The sequence below is a fragment of the Lissotriton vulgaris genome, chromosome 1_1 (genome assembly GCF_964263255.1).
Source record: "Lissotriton vulgaris chromosome 1_1, aLisVul1.2, whole genome shotgun sequence".
Classification (NCBI taxonomy): Eukaryota; Metazoa; Chordata; class Amphibia; order Caudata; family Salamandridae; genus Lissotriton; species Lissotriton vulgaris.
In genome coordinates, this window is record NC_141685.1 from 1,113,663,409 (window position 1) to 1,113,682,425 (window position 19,017).

General features: G+C 48.2%; 1 protein-coding gene across 1 annotated transcript in view; it reads left to right on the plus strand.

The window, feature by feature from the left end:
• Positions 1–16,852, plus strand: part of DCAF15 (DDB1 and CUL4 associated factor 15) — a 237,310-nt gene extending 220,458 nt beyond the window's left edge. Inside the window, exon 13 of the mRNA XM_086963642.1 lies at positions 14,762–16,852. Coding sequence (XP_086819768.1) covers positions 14,762–14,817 — 56 coding nt within the window. The 3' untranslated portion in view covers positions 14,818–16,852. The remainder of the gene's footprint in view (positions 1–14,761) is intronic.
• The last annotated feature ends 2,165 nt before the right edge of the window (positions 16,853–19,017 follow it).

The following is a 19,017-nucleotide window of genomic DNA, read 5'->3' on the forward strand; positions in this document are numbered from 1 at the left end:
TTGTTTTTGAAGTGGACGCTTTCCCAGGCATTAATGGTGATAGAAAACAGCTTTATTGCTACCCAGCGCAATGGTGCTTGTTTATCAACCTCAGAAGAATTGAATGCTGAATGAACAACACAACTGCCCAATACCTCTTTGTGACATAAAGTAGTCACTGGAGTCAACAGCTGTACAATACCCGTGTGTGACATAATCACAATCTCATCATAAGCACTACTCCCAGAAACCTCTGGGTGGTGCAATCCTACTTCTTCCCTGGCTCACCCCCTCAAAAACCCACGTGTGATGTTTAGCGCAAAATGTGTCCTATCGTCCGAATGGATGCCAGGATGCATTCTGGGGTACATACAATACCAAATGCTGGTTTTGCATTCCCCGTAATTATGCATGATTATTTCACATTTTCGCGTAATTGCACAGAAGCAAAAGGTGAATTTCGCGCACCCCATATGTAATCTGACAGATTCCATAACCAAGCAACTACCCCTTTTCCAGTGAGAGCTAATCTTACATCTTCCCTCGTCCCAAACACATCCTTAGTCCCAATGACCCAAAATCATTTTGTGACCTTTTCCTAGCCCCTCCTGAGGCCAAAACTGACAACTAAACGTGCAACCTAATCCTACCCTCTGCTTTCCCAGTTCTGCTCAATACCTCTTTGTGCCACAATTTTAGGCCTTTCTTAGACCACACCAGCCTCGTACTTCAGCGTGGTCTAATCTTATCCTCCCCAGCATGCAACGCTTCAGTACCCCTGTGCCGCTCAATCCTACCCCTCAATAACATACAATGCCCCAATAACCCTGCACATCCTAATCACGCCCCTTACAAGCACACACCGCCTAAATACACCTGTGCAGATGAATCCTACACTTAGTAGCATATAACATCCTATTTATCGTGTGGGCTTTGTCCCGAAGTATTAAGTCTTTATTATTGTCCTACTGCCATAATATTTCAGCACAAATTTCGATGATCAAAATGTCAACAATTTAAGTATATAAACTTAACTCTACATATATGTACCTTGGTGCTACATGTATATATGTTCGAAGTATGTAGGTGCGAAATTTAGAACAGTAAATCTATACTTACAACTGTATGCCTACCTTGAAAATATTTTATTTGCTGATTTTATTGCTACGACATTAAAAATCAATAGCCGGACATACAAGCTCCCAATGTACCCTTTCCTAGCACACAACATCACACTCCACCTGTGGTGCCTAATCCTACTGCCAATCACCATCTAATGCCCCTCTGCACCCTAATCCTGCCCCTTTGTAGCATTCAACTGTGGCCAAATACCACGCCACTCGGCATACGTCCCGACGAGCCTGTGCAGCCTAATACCACCCCTTACTAGCTTGCAACATATAACGCCCCAATGGTCCTGCGCAGCCTTATATTATCCTTCCTTGCATACAACGCCCCAAGGGTACTGCGCGGCCCTATATTATCCGTCCTGACATACGTCTCAATGCTCCTGTGCACCTTATATTATCCCTCCTTGCCCCAATGGTCCTGCCCAGTCAAAGGTACTTTATTCGGTTAAAATGATTACCCATAAAAGCATACAAAGTACAAAAAAATCATGTACATTAAAAAAACAATAAAATGTAAAATAAAAGTTAATCAGTTTTCCTTACAATCAGACAATACAGAATTGATAGGAGCGATACCCTTGTCCTATCAGTAACATATCTGAGCCAGGGAGTAGGTTCAGGTAATTATGGGTGGGTATCTGCTGGTAACTAATTGATAGAGAGCCCCTCCTACCCCCCCCCAATCCCCCCCGAACCCCCCCCAGTGGTATCCCTCTAGACTCCACCTTGTGATTGGCGAATACGCAGTTCTAGGGTACAAATCGCACAATTCAAGTGTTATAGGCCCACCTCCTCTTTGTGGCTCCCAGCTTCGCAGATAAGGGACGACCTGGTTATCCTGGAAGTTAACAATGACCAGGTCTCCTGCTGTGTTCTTGGGACGGGAGCCTATCCACCCCACCCTTCTCACATTTAGGATTGTCCCGTTAATATTGGATGGAAGCGGTCTGTTCTTTGTCAACCAAAACTGGACTTTGTTTTTAAGGTCCTGGTGACCTTCAATTTTTCCGGTGGTGAGCTCAGGCACTCCCGAGAGGACACACACGTAGGGTGCTGCCTCTGGTGGTAAGTTTATGCATTTATTACTTGCAGCTAGTCCCTCAGAACATTTGCCTACTTTCGACCACCCTGAAAAATATCAACAGTGGTTCTTTCGGGTACGCAAACAATTCCTTTAAATCATATATATGTCTTCAACACTGATCAAAGCATAACTTCCTTGCTTATTATGCTATTTTGATTAACATAAAAGTGCAAAACCAAACAGAAGAAAGGGTCAGGATAATTTAATTAATCAATTTTCATTTTCCATCATTTTTGTTTCCAACTGACACCTCAATATATGCATAAAAAACTTTTTACAAAATGCAAGATACGGCGCAACAGTTCAAATAGATGTGCAAAATGACAAAGTGTGAAAATTTTGTGACAATGTGACAAATAAGTGATAGTCTATTTACATGTGAATGGAAGAGGGTATGGGGGGTAATTCAACAAAGGCCGGTTCGTATTTCATTCATACTCAAACCCAGGGTGCTATATACACTATTTAAAGCTGGGTATGGTAAACTGATCCTTCCAATGGTTCTGTCTAACTTTCGACCACCCAGCTCTGGGGACAGAGCGAAGGACCATTGTCGGTTCTTTGACTACCTCCTTGTTTTTAGAAACTGATAGTACAGGATCTGGTGGCTTATTCTGGGCAATTTTGCTGTGTACAGTGGTGTCGGACGTTTTTGAGGCAACTATACTCTGAAATTGGTGGTTTGACTTGGTTGGCTTGGTATTTTCATGTATTGTTGAGAGCTTTTCCCCAATTCTCTCTATCCTTTCAATAAGCGGGGATAATAGGGTTTTTACCAATTCTTCAAAGTGGGCCAACAGAATAGATGGTAAAAGGGATATAGGGGTTTCCAGTATTTGACATGCTTTGGGTGTCTCGGGGGTGGTGGTGGCAGTAACCAAAGGGGGGCTGAAGTTTATTTTTTGGTATTTCGCTGGTTTCCCCTTGAGTTTATTACCTTTACGTTTTGTACTCTGGGTAGGGATCTGAGGATGTGCTATTCCCTGAGTGGTAAATTTATCTGTTATTACGACGGGAGTTTCCACTGGACTTTTATTAAGTTGATGCGAATTCCTGGGCTGCGGGCTTCCAATACCCGTAGGGCATGTTGGGGAACCGGTTTGTTCAACTCCCTCCCTGTTCAATGGGAATATACCTGGTATTGCAAATAGCATTTCATTCCCTCTAGTAAAGAGTTTGGCGAGTCGGTTGACATTGGAGGGGATCGTTCGCAACATATGGTGTCTTTAGAAAGGCTGTGTTCAATTGTCTCAAAAGCCAATGTCACTCTAGTTATATATAGGTCCAGTGTCCCCTTGAGTGACCCTCCTTGAGAGGCAGATTGTTTGGCTGGCCCTTTAGTGGTCATGGTGCAACAAGCTTGTGACCCAACTACACACACCTAGTACGGGGCCAATGGATATCTAGGTAGACTAAGAGGCTACTGGATAACAGTAAACAAGGACAATCGTTGTTAGAGTCTAGATGGTTAGTCTCTGATTGGGCATACCTTAGTTCGTGTCAATAGTCCAGAGAGACCGACCAAGATGGGTGTCCCGACCCGACCTCCTCTGGCCTCTGAGGGCCACAGAGGGCCCGCCCTTTGCCCGGCGTCCCGCGAGGCGGGGGTCGCGCGGCTTTAATGCGCCTCCTGGCGCTGTTGATGTGTGGGAGGGACGCGCCACCGCTCAGCCCGGCGGGAAATGCAGTCCCGGGGCCGCGGTGCGAGTGGTTCAGGTAATGGTGACTCTTGGCGGTGTCGGCGTGTCAGCCCTCTCTCCTGCTGCCCCAGAGTCCTGCCCAGTCATATACTGTACCTCCTTGCATACAGCGTCCCAATGCTACTGCGCATCCTGATATAATCCGTCCTTGCATACAACGCCGCAATGTTCCTATGCAGCCTTATATTATCACTCCTTGCTTACAATGTCCCAATGCTCCGACGCAGCCTTATTTTATTTGTCCTTGCATACAACGTCCCAATGCTCCTTCACAGCCTTATATTATCCCTCCTAGCATACAAAGTCACAATGCTCCTGCACATCCTAATACTATTCCTTTAGCACATCTCCTTATACTATCTCTCCCAGCATATAACGTCCCAATTATTATGCCTCCTTGTATTCAACATCGCAATGCTTCTGCGTGGCTTTATATTATCCCTCCTAGCATACAACGTCCCAGTGCTCATGAACAGCCTAATACTATTCATTTAGCATGTCTCCTAATACTATCTCTCCCAGCATACAACGTCCGCGGCCGATATTATCTGTCCTTGCATACAATGTCCCAATGTTCTTGTGAGGTCTTATATTATGCCTCCTAGCATACAACATCCCAATGCTTCTGCGTGGCCTTATATTATCCTTCTTAGCATACAAAGTCCCAATGCTCCTCCACAGCCTAATACTATTCATTTAGCACATCTCCGGATACTATTCCTCCCAGCATACAGTGTCCCAATGCTCCTGCGCAGCCTTATATTATGTGTCCTTGCATACAACATCCCAATGCTCCAGCACGGTCTTATATTATGCCTCCTTGCATATAACTTCCCAATGTTCTTGTGCGGACTTATATTATCCCTTCTAGCATACAACGTCCCAATGCACCTGCACATCCTAATACTTTTCCTTTAACACGTCTGCTAATACTATCCCTCCAAGCATACAACGTCCCAATGCTCCTGCGCAGTCTATATTATCCGTCCTTGCATACACCGTCCCAAATCCCCTGTGCGATCTTATATGATCCCTCCTAGCATACAACGTCCCAGTAATACTATCCCTCCAAGCATACAATGGTCAAATGCTCCTGCGCAGTCTATATTATCCGTCCTTGCATACATCCCAAAGCCCCTGCTCGATCTTATATGATCCCTCCTAGCATACAACGTCCCAGTACACCTGGGTAGACTAATCTTTTCACAACTCATAGCTACCCAATAACTGAGCAAAAAGGTATCAAAGGATCATTGGCCAGGGGTACACAACTCTCAACGTGAAATATTCTGAGTTGGCAAAGCGCTGTACAAGCTTATATAGCTGATGCATGCTAGAGCTGAACCACTGTCCAGAGGGTTTTTCATGGTTGTGTTCCTATTACCTATATTGCCTGATGTGTCTCCATGAGGTGCCTTTTGTGTTGCTAGAAAGCACCTGTCATGCCTGGTGTCTGCTGTGGGTTTTCAGGTGTTGCATAAAGAACAGTTGGTTGCCTGCTCATAAGTGAAAGGTTTGACCTCATATCCCTCCTAAAACTGCCTACTTATTTCGATGCCCATTCACAGTTGCCATGTCCTCAACATCACACCTCGTGAGTCAATATTCGTGGCATTACTGTTGGCGTGGTGATGGAGTGTTTAGACTGTGTATCATGATGCAAGACGTGGCTGGCGCGAAGTAGGTTCTGAAAGAGGCGGCAGACCATGTCCATCACACACTTTTCTGTCATTGCAGCTCTTAGCCATTTTGAGTATCACCACATAAGTGATCTATGTAGAAAACAAGCATTGGCATAGCCAATAAGTGTCTCGCCTTTGGGACCTTATAAGTGCTTAGCCATGCACCAGTTGATGTTGTTGCACCAACGATATTGTGCTGCAGAACTAAACACTTATAAGGCCCCAAAGGCGAGACCTGTTGGCTATGCCAATGCTTGTTAATGGCAGTAATCAGCAAGAATGTAATGTCCAGCAAGATGCAAAAATACAGGTGACCACCGCCAAAGGCGGATTTCTGACGGTGAAGAAACATTTACACCTTTTTGGGTGGAAAAATATTCTCTACAAACAACCCAAAGGAGAAAAGCGGTTTCAAATCAGAGTTCTCCTAACTGTGGTCACAGATAGTACACCCAGTCTTGCTTTCGATTATAATTCAGATTTATCTCACTCTTCATACACTCCCAAATCTCCAGCACAAACTCCATCTGACATGTTGCTAGTGCATGACATCCTCACCTTTCATGAGGTACTGGTGACAGAGGCAGCCCAACTAAATATCACTTTAGAGATGCCCCAAACAGCGGTTTCCTTAATATTTGAGACCCTATCACCAAGGGTTGCTCTTAAACCTCTGTTACCTCCTGGTTTGTGATTTGATAGAGGTACCTGAAAAACGTGTATGATTCTGGTCACTGAATGTAGTAACGGCACCGTGCAGAAAAAATATAGGGCATCTCCACAAGACCCAGTTGTTCCTCAGGTAAGAACCTAGACCATATTCAATCATTGTAACAGTGGTGAGATGAAAACATGCATTGGCTCTAGCATTGGCTGCTCCACCTGAAAGAGTTTAATAAGGAAGAAAATAAGTTACTTACCTGTAACTACGGTTATCCAGTATTTGTATCTTTCATAGATTCACATGCCTGAGTCATTCCCCCATCGTCGAGATGGGAGTCTCACTGTACTTTAATCAAGCAGTATTTAAATAATGCTATAGGCTATAATGGAGATGGGCCAGATCTAACATAGCCTAACTGTTCTTTTTGAAAAAGGACTAAATGTTGAATGCAGACAATCCGCTGCTAGCACCCTCTAGAACCTTCCCAGCAGAGGCAGTGACTCTCAGATGTTCCCAGCATAAGTGAGAAATGTCTTCATGAATAGTATGGAAAAAGCCTCTACAGGGGCGAGGGTGGGTGCATGTGAATCTATGAAAGATACCAATAGAGGATACCTGCAGTTACAGGTAAGTAACTTATTTTCTTATCCAGTATTGGGGTATCTTTCATAGACTCATATAACTGAATCAGAGTAGCAAGCAGTCCCATCCAATCCTAATTTGTCTGTTGGGGATGGTGTCTGACTTCTATCACCTAGCGAACCTAAAACATTTGAAGGTGACCTGAAAAAGGCCTCTTAGGGCTATAGGTGTGCCCATTGGTAGGTTTATCAATATACTCTTAAAAGAAAGGTAAATTATGCCTTATATACTAGCTTTTCCATAAACAATGCATTAGCAATCGGAAAGGAAAGCGAAACGAGCGTAGCTAGTAGTACTATTTATTTAGTTATGCTATACCTCTTCCAGTACATGTCAGTATTTGAAATTACCAAGAGCAAAATACTCTTTCTAAAGGTCGGAAAGAGCCTTACCTTACTGGAAGAGATGGCGAAGCACTGCCTGTCCAACCACTGCATCTGCATCCTGTGCTGATTCCAGGCAGTAGTGATTCGTGAAGGTATGAGTGGTCCTCCAGGTTGCAGCACAACAGATCTTCTACAGAGACACTCCTGCGAAAAGGGCCGCTGACGTAGCGATAGCCCTGGTGGAGTGAACCTTTGCTGTCCTTTCCAAAAATTTGTTGACTTTAACATGACAGAACTGCATTGCAGCCGATATCCATCGTGCGATAGTTGCATTTGTTATTGCAGTCCTTTCTCTGCCCTGGCCATAGGCCACAGTTAATTGATCAGTCTTTCAAATGTCCTCCGTTCTCTGAAGATAGAATTTCAGGCAACGCTTAACATCCAGCCTATGCAGCACTTGCTCTGCAGGTGTTGATGGTTTCGGAAAAAAGGATTGGCGTATCACCAGCTCATTGAGGTGGAATGTTGACAGTAATTTAGGAATAAATGTAGGTTTAGTCCACAGGATCGGCATTTCTACTGCACTAAGACTTATGTAAACATATGAGTCCTTCGTGTGACTGGATGAAACTGTTAACACAAGAGAACCTGTGGATTAAAGGAATAAAAATATTTTGGACAAGATTGGAACAATTGGTGCATCTTCGTTATGCATAAATGATGGCTGTGCGTCTGGAGTGGGGTGCATTTCGCCCCACATTATTGAACTTATCCTTTTTACACCATAAACACCATGCCCTATGAGCAATAATCGCACTTTTAAGATTCACTCCCCATCCTTAAATTGGGCCGATTTCCAGAAGAATAGCATAGCATAACATAACAAGAGGCTGACACTAGAATATGTATACAAAGAAAATCTATCTAGAGGAGCTATACACAGGACATCATAGCGATGTAAGATTTGTATATATTTTTTTTACATTGGACTGTGCCTAAAAGCAAGATTTCTCAGTGGTCTACCAGGGCCTTAGTTTAGCGGGAAAATACGTTCATGTCCTTTGTAGTGGGAGTTGATTCAGAAGTATCTGAAAGAAACAGGTTAGTATTAGATTCCTTACCTTAGCATATCCCCAGGCGTCAGACTGGATCCGGAAATTTTTGCGTAGCAATACCCCTGCGCGTCGTCTCTGGCTCCGCGTCCGTCGTCTGTGCCGGAATGACGTCGTCTGAGTACTTAGACGCCGCCCATGCGCGCTGACGTCAGTTCTTCTTTTTTCCGCGCCAGCTAGCGTAGATCCGGAGAAGCTCTACCCCTTAGTCACTTTTTGACTAAAACTTTTTGATCGTTTTTGATCCTCTTCTAGTCGTTCTCGACTCTTCAGATGCCGGTAGGGATGCCCGGTTTCAAACCCTGCTCGAAGTGTAGTCGACTGATGTCGAATACCGACCCCCATCGCCGGTGTCTGCAGTGCCTAGGCCTCGACCACGACGACCGATCCTGTTCCGACTGTCGAGCCCTAACATCGAAGGCTAGGCGGTCCCGCAAGCGGCTCGAGCTCCGGCAGTCGGCCCCACGGCATTCGAGGTCCCGGTCCCACGGGAGGTCGAGTCTGCATTGGTCTTCTGGTTCCTCCTCAGGTAAGAGGCATGAGAGGTCAGAGCGGCATCATCGCTCCTCCGTCCGCCCCCGACGCTCGCCCCACGCGGCCGGGGTTTTTGGTGGCACCACCCACGCGGCTCCGCTGAAGTCGCTGGCGCCGCATCCTGCCCCATACCTTCGGGTCCCTGAGCAAGATGTGACGCGGGAGGAGATCGAGCAGTACCTCATGGCCATGAGGTCGCTCTCTTCTCCACCGGGCCCCATGGCGCCTTCGGGCCCAGGGGGCCCGGCTCCGGGGCCTGCGGGTCAGGTGCTCCGGCGCCGGCGGCTTCGGTCCCGGCACCGCAGGCCCCGACCGGATCCGGGTCGACGCCGGTCGACCTTACGACCTCAGCGGCGCCGGCCCTGAGGGTGTCACCACCGGCGCCGACTTCGGTCGATGCCGGCCCTAGTCATTATGTCGCTCCCGTTCAGCCGTCCACACGGCCCCGTTGGAAGCCGTATGAGACTGCTCTAGGTACATTCCAGTTCCATGAACGGGCCCCGATTGTTGATCCTGGCAACCAGGAATTGGGTGACGAAGAGGACTGGGAGGGGTCGGAGGACCCTCAGACACTGGAGTGTCAGGACCAAGCGGACTGGAAAGTGGAGCTTGAGGAGGCCAGTGGCCTGGACCTCTCTCCAGACACTGGTTTTGTCTCCCCTCCTACCGTGGCTACGGAGGAGGGGGCAGCCTATAGCTTAGTACTGATGCGGGTGGCTAAGGCCTTAAACCTTACGCTCCCCTCAGAGGCCGTGAGGACTAATCTCCTCACCGAGGTCCTCAAACCGCAGTCAAGCTCGGTCGAGCCTCTGCTGCCGTTCAATGAGGCCTTATCTGAAGTTCTGTTGGGCACCTGGTCCAAGCCCGCCTCAGGACAGCCTGTGGACAGGAACGTGGCCAGACGCCACCGCCCGGCTCCGGGTGACCCAAGCTGCCTGTCGACCCACCCCACACCCGAGAGCCTGGTTATCCAGGCCTCTAACTCCCAGACTGCGTTCCCGTCGGCTCCTCCCGACAGGGAATCCAAGAGGTTTGAACAGTTTGGTAAGAAAGTGTTCTCATCCCTTAGTCTGGGACTGCGGTCAGTCAACACCGCATGCCTCTTGGGCCGCTACACCCACACCCTGTGGGACACGGTTGCGGACGTGCTGCCACAATGCCCTGAGGAGGTCAGGGCTAAACTCGCCCAAGCCCTAGTGGAGGGTCGAGATGCGGCACGGTACTCTATCCGGTGCGGACTGGATACCACCGATACACTGGGCAGAGCGATGGCTACGACAGAGGCGGTTTGACGCCACGCCTGGTTACGGTGCGCCAATTTTTCGGCCGATGTCCAGGCTACTCTTCTGCACATGCCGTTTGATGGCCATCGCCTGTTTGGAGACCAGGCAGACCACGCGCTTGAGCGCTTTAAGGACTCCAGGGCTACGGCCAAGTCCTTGGGCCTCTCTGCCCCACGCCAACAGTCTGGTGCCTTTCGCTCCTTTCGTGGCCGAGGAATGGGCGCCCCCACACGTGCCGCCAGCCACACGCCGCCTCAACAGAATCTTCAGCGCGGTGGCGGCCGTGGAAACCGCCGGGGAGGCGGTCGGGGACAACGGCAAGGCCAGTCCGCACCCGCTCCCGCAGCATCCGCCTCAAAACCTTCCGAGTTTTCAGGCCCATGTGACGCCAGTGGGGGGCAGGGTCCGCCATCACCTCTTCCAATGGCGCACCATCACATCGGACAGGTGGGTGCTGCAATCGTCCGAAGGGGCTACTCCCTCCCCTTCGAGGCGACCCCTCCAGCCATGCCACCGCAGTACCACCGCGTGTCGGGGGACCACTTGTGACTTCTGCAGGTGGAAGTTACTGCCCTCTTGGCCAAGGGGGCCATCGAGCGCGTTCCTGGACCAGAAGTAGGGTGTGGTTGTTACTCCCACTACTTTCTGGTACCCAAGAAGGGCAAAGGGGGCCTACGCCCTATCTTGGACCAACGGAACGTCAACGCCTTCCTCCGGAAGGAGAAGTTCAAGATGTAAATGTATGTATGTATAGGCATTTATATAGCGCACTACTTACCCGTAGGGTCCCAAGGCGCTTCGACCGCTGCGAAACCCTTCCTGGCTTCCCTGAGAGATGGTCCCTTAATGGGTATCTCCAGGGTGAGACCAGGCATCCCCGGCGGTCTGGTGGGGCCGTTAGTGAAGATGAGGCAAGCTAATGCCCAGAGTTGCCGAGTGTGATCGCTGATCAGAGTGGGCACCGAGGCGAGAGAATTATCGAGTCCGCTGACCCTGGTCCAGAAACCTGCCGCGCCGGGAATCGAACCCTGGTCCCGGGCCGTCCTCTGCTCTCGGGTCCGCCGCTGCCCTAGACCCGCAAGACTGGATGGTGGCGTTGGACTTGCAGGGCGCTTACTTTCACATCCCTGTCCTGCCGGCCCACCGGCGTTACCTGCGGTTCACGGTAGGCCTCGAGCACTTTCAGTTCACCTTGCTCCCCTTTGGCCTTAGCAGCGCCCCACGGGTGTTCACAAAAGTGATGCCGGTGGTCGCAGCCCATCTGCGCAGGTTAGGGGTTTCAGTCTTACCCTACCTCGACGACTGGTTGTTGAAGGCGGGCTTGCCCCAGTCAGTCGTCAACCACCTCCAGATTACAGCGGATCTCCTGCACCTGCTGGGGTTTTCCATCAACGTGCCGAAATCACACCTGTGTCCCCTCCCCCCCCCCCCCCCCCAAAGCTCCTCTTCATCGGAGCTGTTCTGGACTCTGCGCAGTTTCGGGTTTATCCTCCTGAGCAGCGAGTCCGGGATATTCAGGCTCTCATTCCGATCTTTCAGCCTTTATCCCGAGTTTCGGTCAGGTTGAAGCTGCGGCTCCTGGGGCTGATGGCTTCCTGCATCCTTCTGGTGCATCACGCCCGGTGGCGGATGCGGGCTCTGCAGTGGGACCTGAAGTTTCATTGGGCCCAGCATCAGGGCAACCTGTCCGACCATGTCCTGATCTCGGAGGGCACTGCAAGACAGCTGCAGTGGTGGCTCACGGACCGCAATTGGGTCAGCGGCAGATCCCTCTCCCTTCCCCCAACCGGAGCACGTGGTTGTGACGGACGCGCCCCTCCAGGGCTGGGGAGGCCAAATGGGAGAGGCGGAGATCAGAGGCCTCTGATCTCCGGCAGAGTCCCAGCTCCATATCAACCTTCTGGAGCTGCGGGCGATTCGTATTGCACCGAAAGCATTCCTCCCCTCTGTACAAGGGAGTGCAGTGCAGGTGTTCACGGACAACACCACCGCCATGTGGTACTGCAACAAACAGGGCGGTGTGGGGTCCTGGACCCTCTGTCAAGAGGCTCTGGCAGTGGCTGAAACATCAGGGCGTGACCCTGGTGGTTCACCACCTGGCAGGTTCTCTGAACGCCAGGGCGGACGAACTCAGCCAACGGTGCTCGATGGATCACGAATGATGTCTAAACTCGGACGTGGCGCAAGGCATCTTTCTGCAGTGGGGAGAGCCTAGGTTAGATCTATTTGTCACCGAAGAGAACGCACAATGTCATCAGTTCTGCGCGTTGGACTTTCCAAGGCGGCACTCGCTCGGCGACGCATTTCGTCGCGAGTGGAGTTGCGGTCTGGATACGCCTTTCTGCCTATACCACTTCTGCCCAACGTGCTGAAGAAAGTCAGGCGCGACCGGGCCCAAGTCATCCTTGTGGCTCCGGACTGGGCTCGAAGGTACTGGTATCCCAAGCTACTCAATATGTCAGTCGGTCCGCAGATCAGTCTGCCTCTTCAGGAGGACCTTCTGTTGCAGCAGCAGGGGACGGTCCTCCACCCGAACCTGTCCAGTCTTCACCTCCATGCTTGGAGATTGAGCGGCGGCAGTTGAGGCCATTTGACTTGCCTCCTGAAGTCTGTAATGTTATTCTGGCAGCCAGGTGTCCCTCCACAAAGTCGGTATACGCCTGCCGGTGGAACAAATTTGTGGCATGGTGCACAGCAAAGGCTGTGGATCCCCTTTCTGCCCCTCTTTCGGAAGTTCTTCTATTCCTTCTTTCTCTTGCCCAGCAGGGCTCTGCTCTGGGCACTATCAAGGGCTACCTTTCTGCCTTCCTAAGGCTGCGTGATCAACCTTCTTTGTTCAAGTCCCCTATAGTAACTCGTTTTCTGAAGGGCATCACACACGTTTCCACCTGTTCCTTGAACCTGGTTCTTACTTTCCTAATGTGCGCTCCCTTTGAGCCACTTCACTCTTGTCCTCTCCGTCTTCTCACCTTGAAGACAGCTTTCCTGGTTGCCATCACCTCTGCCAGGAGAGTTTGTGAGCTCCAGGCTCTATCTTGCAAACCTCCCTTCCTGTCTGTGCATCCGGAAAAAGTGGTGTTGCGTACAAAACCATCTTTCCTGCCCAAGGTAGTCTCTGCTTTCCACATCGGGCAGTCCATCACCTTGCCCTCCTTCTTCCCGCCTCCGCATCCCTCAAAGGATGAAGAGCGACTCCATCGTCTGGACCCAAAACGTGCGCTTTCATTCTATGTGGATCGCACACGCCAGTTCCAGGTGGATGACCAACTCTTTGTTGGTTACACGGGTGCGTAGAAGGGACGGGCGGTGCATAAACGGACCATCTCTCGGTGGGTCGTCTTATGCATCAAGGCGTGCTACTCCTTGGCTAGAAAGGAGCCTCCAGTTGGGCTGAGGGCCCATTCCACTCGGGCCATGGTGGCTACTACTGCCCTGGGTCGGGGAGTCCCCCTGCAGGACATTTGCCAGGCGGCTACGTGGCCGCGCTGCACACCTTTGCGAGGCACTACTGCCTGGACAGTCAAGTCCGGAGGGATGGCTTCTTTGGCCGTTCCGTCCTCCAGGACTTTCTGGTGTGAGTATTGGTTCGCAGACCCACCACCGGGGTTGGTATTGCTGGGGTATCTATTCTAAGGTAAGGAATCTAATACCAACCTGTTTCTTTCAGATGAACAAGTTACTAACCTTCGGTAATGATATATCTGTAAGAAACAGTAGTTAGTATTAGATTCCTTACCGCCCCACCCATCCTCCCCGTTCTGCGAACTGATACCTAGGGTTAAGGTCATCCCCCTTCAGGACCCTAGTTTCTTGGCACCAGTGTTTATTTCTAGCATGGCTCTGCGTATCTGGTGCGGAAAAGCTGTGTCTAAGAACTGACGTCAGCGCGCATGGGCGGCGTCTAAGTACTCCGACGTCATTCCGGCGCTGACGACGGACGCGGAGCCAGAGACGATGCCTAACGACGCGCAGGGGTATTGCTACGCAAAAATTTCCGGATCCAGTCTGACGCCTGGGGATATTCTAAGGTAAGGAATCTAATACTAACTACTGTTTCTTACAGATATATTGTTACCGAAGGTAAGAACTTGTTCTTTAACCTTCTTGTGATAATAAAAAGGCAGCAGAGTTTTGCATGTACACCCATGCCTAATGACCTGTTTCTGGGGATGTTGCTGCTCCAGAGTAACTGGTTAAATAAGCTTTTGTCCATTCCAAGGAAAACTGCACATCTGCAGTTTTTTAAGCGGCGCTAAGGCTGGTGGGCACTCACTTGAGAACCTGCTCCGCAGCCTATGTACCACTGGCAGTCTGTTAAAATCCACTATTAAAATAATACCTTCACTAAACAGCGAGTTCACAACTTAATACCATACTGCTCTCCTGCATAGTTGGTCCTTCAACCATTTAAGCACGAGAGCTTTTAAGCAACTTAGTTCCTGGTCTACCCAAAGCTCCAATAGTTATAAGGACACTTCTGGCATCTGCCTGCTCATTTGCAGTTTGACTTCTTTAGTTTTAGACTTTGCTGCCCTTGTCTCATTTCATCATGCTGACATCTCTTTACCTATTATACGCTGATTTTCATGATATTATCTAAATGTCTTGTTTGTTTTCTCCTAAAGGTTGCTCCTTGAAGGTTTTGGCCGACAACGTGCGCTACACATGGATTGTATTGTAATGAAGCGCAGAGGATGCAGAGACATGGCTTTGAATTCTAGAAACTTTGACAAAGATTTCCAGCCATCTGAAAACACTACCTCCTCGAGATTTGTTTTGTTCCTTATTGCACAGCTTTTCTTCGAGTAGATCCTGTGGGTGCTCTCTGGAAATCGATAGCAATTGTAAATGCCATTTAAAAATGCATGTATGTAAATTTTTGTTGGGCAATGGCTAAATGTTGGAGGAGGAGGAAAGAATGGCAGCTAGGAGACAGGCCCATGGATTAGCACTGATATTGGTCCTATGCGCTTTGTGGTACCTCTGGAAAGATGCAAGATAATATCCTTGGATGCATCTTTCTATTTCATGTCTCCCAGGGCCTGCATGCTCTGAGTGCAGACCAGTGTAAGAAGCTCTGTGCTCCTTCCCATGTTTTTTTCCCCATATGAAGTCTGTAATTTGTTGGACAGGTTGACTGTTTTTACCACTGAAAACACCGTGGGTTAGAGATCAGGATTCCTTCTCTGGACGTTTTCACAACCAGATGTCATGTTTTCACTCTGGAATTCGATACCTGATTCAGTCCTTGCCTATCCTCATGGATGGGTGAGGAGGGGCAGAGTATCGATGTTCATAGAGATGCCTTTGGATCTGCTCTGGAAGAAGCCCGGAAACCCCTAAAATATCTGCACTTTGTGTCCAGTAAACAATATATCTTATTAACCCTTTTCAATATAGCAATGATGTTGGGAGGCCTCTGCTTTGGAGCTTGGTTCAATACTTTTGAGGTTGCTTGCAGTTCTGACCTATGACCAGGAACCCTTTATCTCCTTGTGCCATTCCAGAGATGTCTCGAAGAAGCCCTTGAGGCATTGGTCTTGTACATGCCCCGGGGATTTCTTAATCTTAGCAGAATGTTTGCGTTTGCACGACAAGTGTTTGTGTGTGTACATATATACATATAAAAAATGTATAGAGATCCAGTTGCTACAGACCAGTATTTTTTTTTTATCTTCATAGTCATTATATTGGTGTAGAACTTAACCTACATTGATCTGTTCTAACTATGTAGATGTAGAACGCTTTCCTCTGTAAGTCCGGAACCATTGCCGTAGAACACATTCCTGGGCGCGGTCCCATGCTTCTCTGAGTGTATTGATATAAATAAAACATGCCTCTTGGCAAGTCCCACCAAACTTCGTGTTCATGTGGGACACATCCTTTTTGTTGTACATCATCCCAACACATTTAGCCTTTATAGGAACATCACCCATCCTTCCAATTCCTATGCCATCTATCATAGTAGTCCCAGCCCAGATTTTTCCAACTCCTCTTTCCATCTGTGATGTTGGTTATTTCAAGACTATTTAACAGTAGGTGGGTTGCGTAAAATGCACAGCTGATCTTGTTTGCTATGGGGTGACCCTGTACGTTGCAAGTTATTGGTTAACCCATTTGCTTGAGCAGTCCGCTCTTAAGCTTTTTGTGCAAAATCCCTAATGTCCTGCTATCGCACATAAGGCGCCACCCATCAGGAATTTTGCATGTACGTTGCCCTGTAGTGATCTAGGTTTTTAGGGGGGCTGAGGTAGTCTGGGTTTACATTGCACTTAATGATGTGGTGGAACATTGGGTGCCACTGTCTTCTATTTGGAGCACTCTGTTAGCTTTTTGGGTTGGGAAGAACACTTGATGGCTTTCAGCAGTTCGAAACCATCTAGTAACTTCTGGTTATGGAGTTCCTCCTTGTTGTCTACCAGTTTGGGCTCCAATTTTGGAGTAATGTAATGACTTTTTGGGTTGGAGTGCCTTTCATGCTTTTTAGTTGGCGCCCTTCTAGTTATTGGTTTCACTTGTATGATCCTCCATTATGGGATTGCTCTCCAGTTAAGGGATGTAACTTTTGAGAGGTCCAGTTCTGAGTTGATATCGATCCGTTAACTCTTATTTTCCTTCGGTCATTAAACCGTTTCTAAATTGGGAGTTTGAGAAGGGGGGGTTGCTTGTTAGCATTGTTTCTCTCTTCTATGTTTAATAAATGTTTGATTTCACAAGCTCTGTTTTCTTGCATGTTTTTTAATTAAGTTTGTTTTTGTAATGTTTATGGTCAAAGAAAGGCAAGAAGTTGGTGAAATTTTGAATTCATACAGTTGAGCAAACCACTAACAATAGCATTATTATTAAAAAATTAGGCAGTTCAAGACCAAGAAAAAGAACTTGGACAAGTAAATTTTTAGAAAGCAGATTAGGCACATTTTTATCACTGACCTTGCTTGCTTGTTTGTCACTACCAAGAACTACCTCCTTTCTGCATAATCTCTCTGGCTTATTTTATTGCAAATTATCCTTACAATTATATACATTGCATTTTAACATGTACAAACTGAAATATGCCAAATGCCATGTAGAACCACGATACCCGTGCCTTCCACGCCACTGGAGTCAAGCTATCCTGGCTGAAGACGGCTGATAGCCCGAAACCGGTCCTAAGATGCTTGATTCTGGTCCAGGGAAGACCTGGCTTGGTAGTTCGGGCTGGACTGTTCCCATGAGGCACAGGGTCAAGGCTGATTTGCATATGGCCATGTCTGAACTGGGGTGGTGTGGTGAGCAAAAAAACGATGGATTTCGGCCCAGATTTCTGTACTGGTGTGAATGTATGACATTGTTCTGCATTCTTTCCATCACCTGTTGTTTTTGCATTTGTCATCCCGAGTGGGATGGGTATGCTGAGACGTGAGTCTCGTGCTCTCCACGCCACTGGAGTCAAGCTATCCTGGCTGAAGACGGCTGATAGCCAGAAACCGGTCCTAGGATGCTTGATTTCGGTCCAGGGAAGAAATGGCTTGGCAGTTCGGGCTGGACTGTTCCCATGAGGCACAGGGTCAAGGCTGATTTGCATATGGCCATGTCTGAACTGGGGTGGTGTGGTGAGCAAAAAACGATGGATTTAGGCCCAGATCTCTGTACTGGGGGGAATGTATGACATTGTTCTGCATTCTGTCCACCAACTGTTGTTTTTGCATGTAGGTAGAAAAGGCAGCAAAACTGAGTAGTGTAATATCTAAAGTGCAAGTACATTGTACCTTGACTTTCACCCTGTCCTCTCCCAACCCCCCCCCCCCCCCTCCCCCACACACACACACATTTGTAGTCCTGTTGGCACGTTTTTTGTCTGCATGCTATTTCCTAGCTTAGTGAGTATGTAGAGGTTGTGTATCTACCTCTTCACCGGGCTTTTATGTCTGAAGTTCCATTTTGAAATGACATGGGCCCTGGTCCTTGATCCCAAGGTGTCCTTTGTGGCTGTGTTCCGAAATACTCCAATTCACTGTTGTGGGAACTGGCCTTATACAGTACTCTAGTGCATAATCGTCACACTCAAACCTAATTGGTTCCACATTTAGTGTGTGACCGTAGGTGAAGCTTGAAAGGGACTACTACCCCATCCTATAAAATTAATGTCTGTGATGAAATTGTCATTACATCACCAGCGCGCAGAGACATTGTCACCCCTTATATTCCTGGTATATCTTTCTTATTACAGTGACCAAAAATCATTGCATAATGTATACGGAAAATACCCATTTATCCTCTCAGTTGTGTAATTGTTTGCTAGCAGATTGAGCTCCATTGAGGATGGAGAACAATTGATGGTTCTCCCCAGTCTAAGTAAGCAGTACATTTATCTAACCCTTTGGTTACTTCTTTACGTACCGCTTTACTTTACTTTTCAATAGTTCATGGTAAGTAATTTAGTCAAGAACAAAATTATGGAATGCTTGAATTCATCTCAGCCACTGTTGATTACTTGTGCCACAGTCCGTAGTCTTTTTTTGCCACCTCAGGTTAGACCCAGCCATGTGCAAATCATCTTTGGTCCTGCTCCATTAGGAACAGTTCAGCTCAAGCTCCCAGCCCAGGGCCTCTCTGAACTGGAATACAAGCAACCCAAGACAAATATCGGTCTATTTTGGCCTCTTCATTTCGAAAAGTAAAGATGGTTACCGCACAGTGGAGGATATCAAATTCAAATGCTCTCAAGGTGCTACTGTGCACCAGCAGTGGTATGAAATATAGACCAGATGCAGCATCTCCCAGAACAGAGCCAAAAGAATCATTCTGGAGTGCAAAACAATTGTACACACATGCTTGAAATCTGCTGTAGATGCTGCAGAAACTGAGCAGACGGATGTGCATGGGCGTCATACTCGAGAGG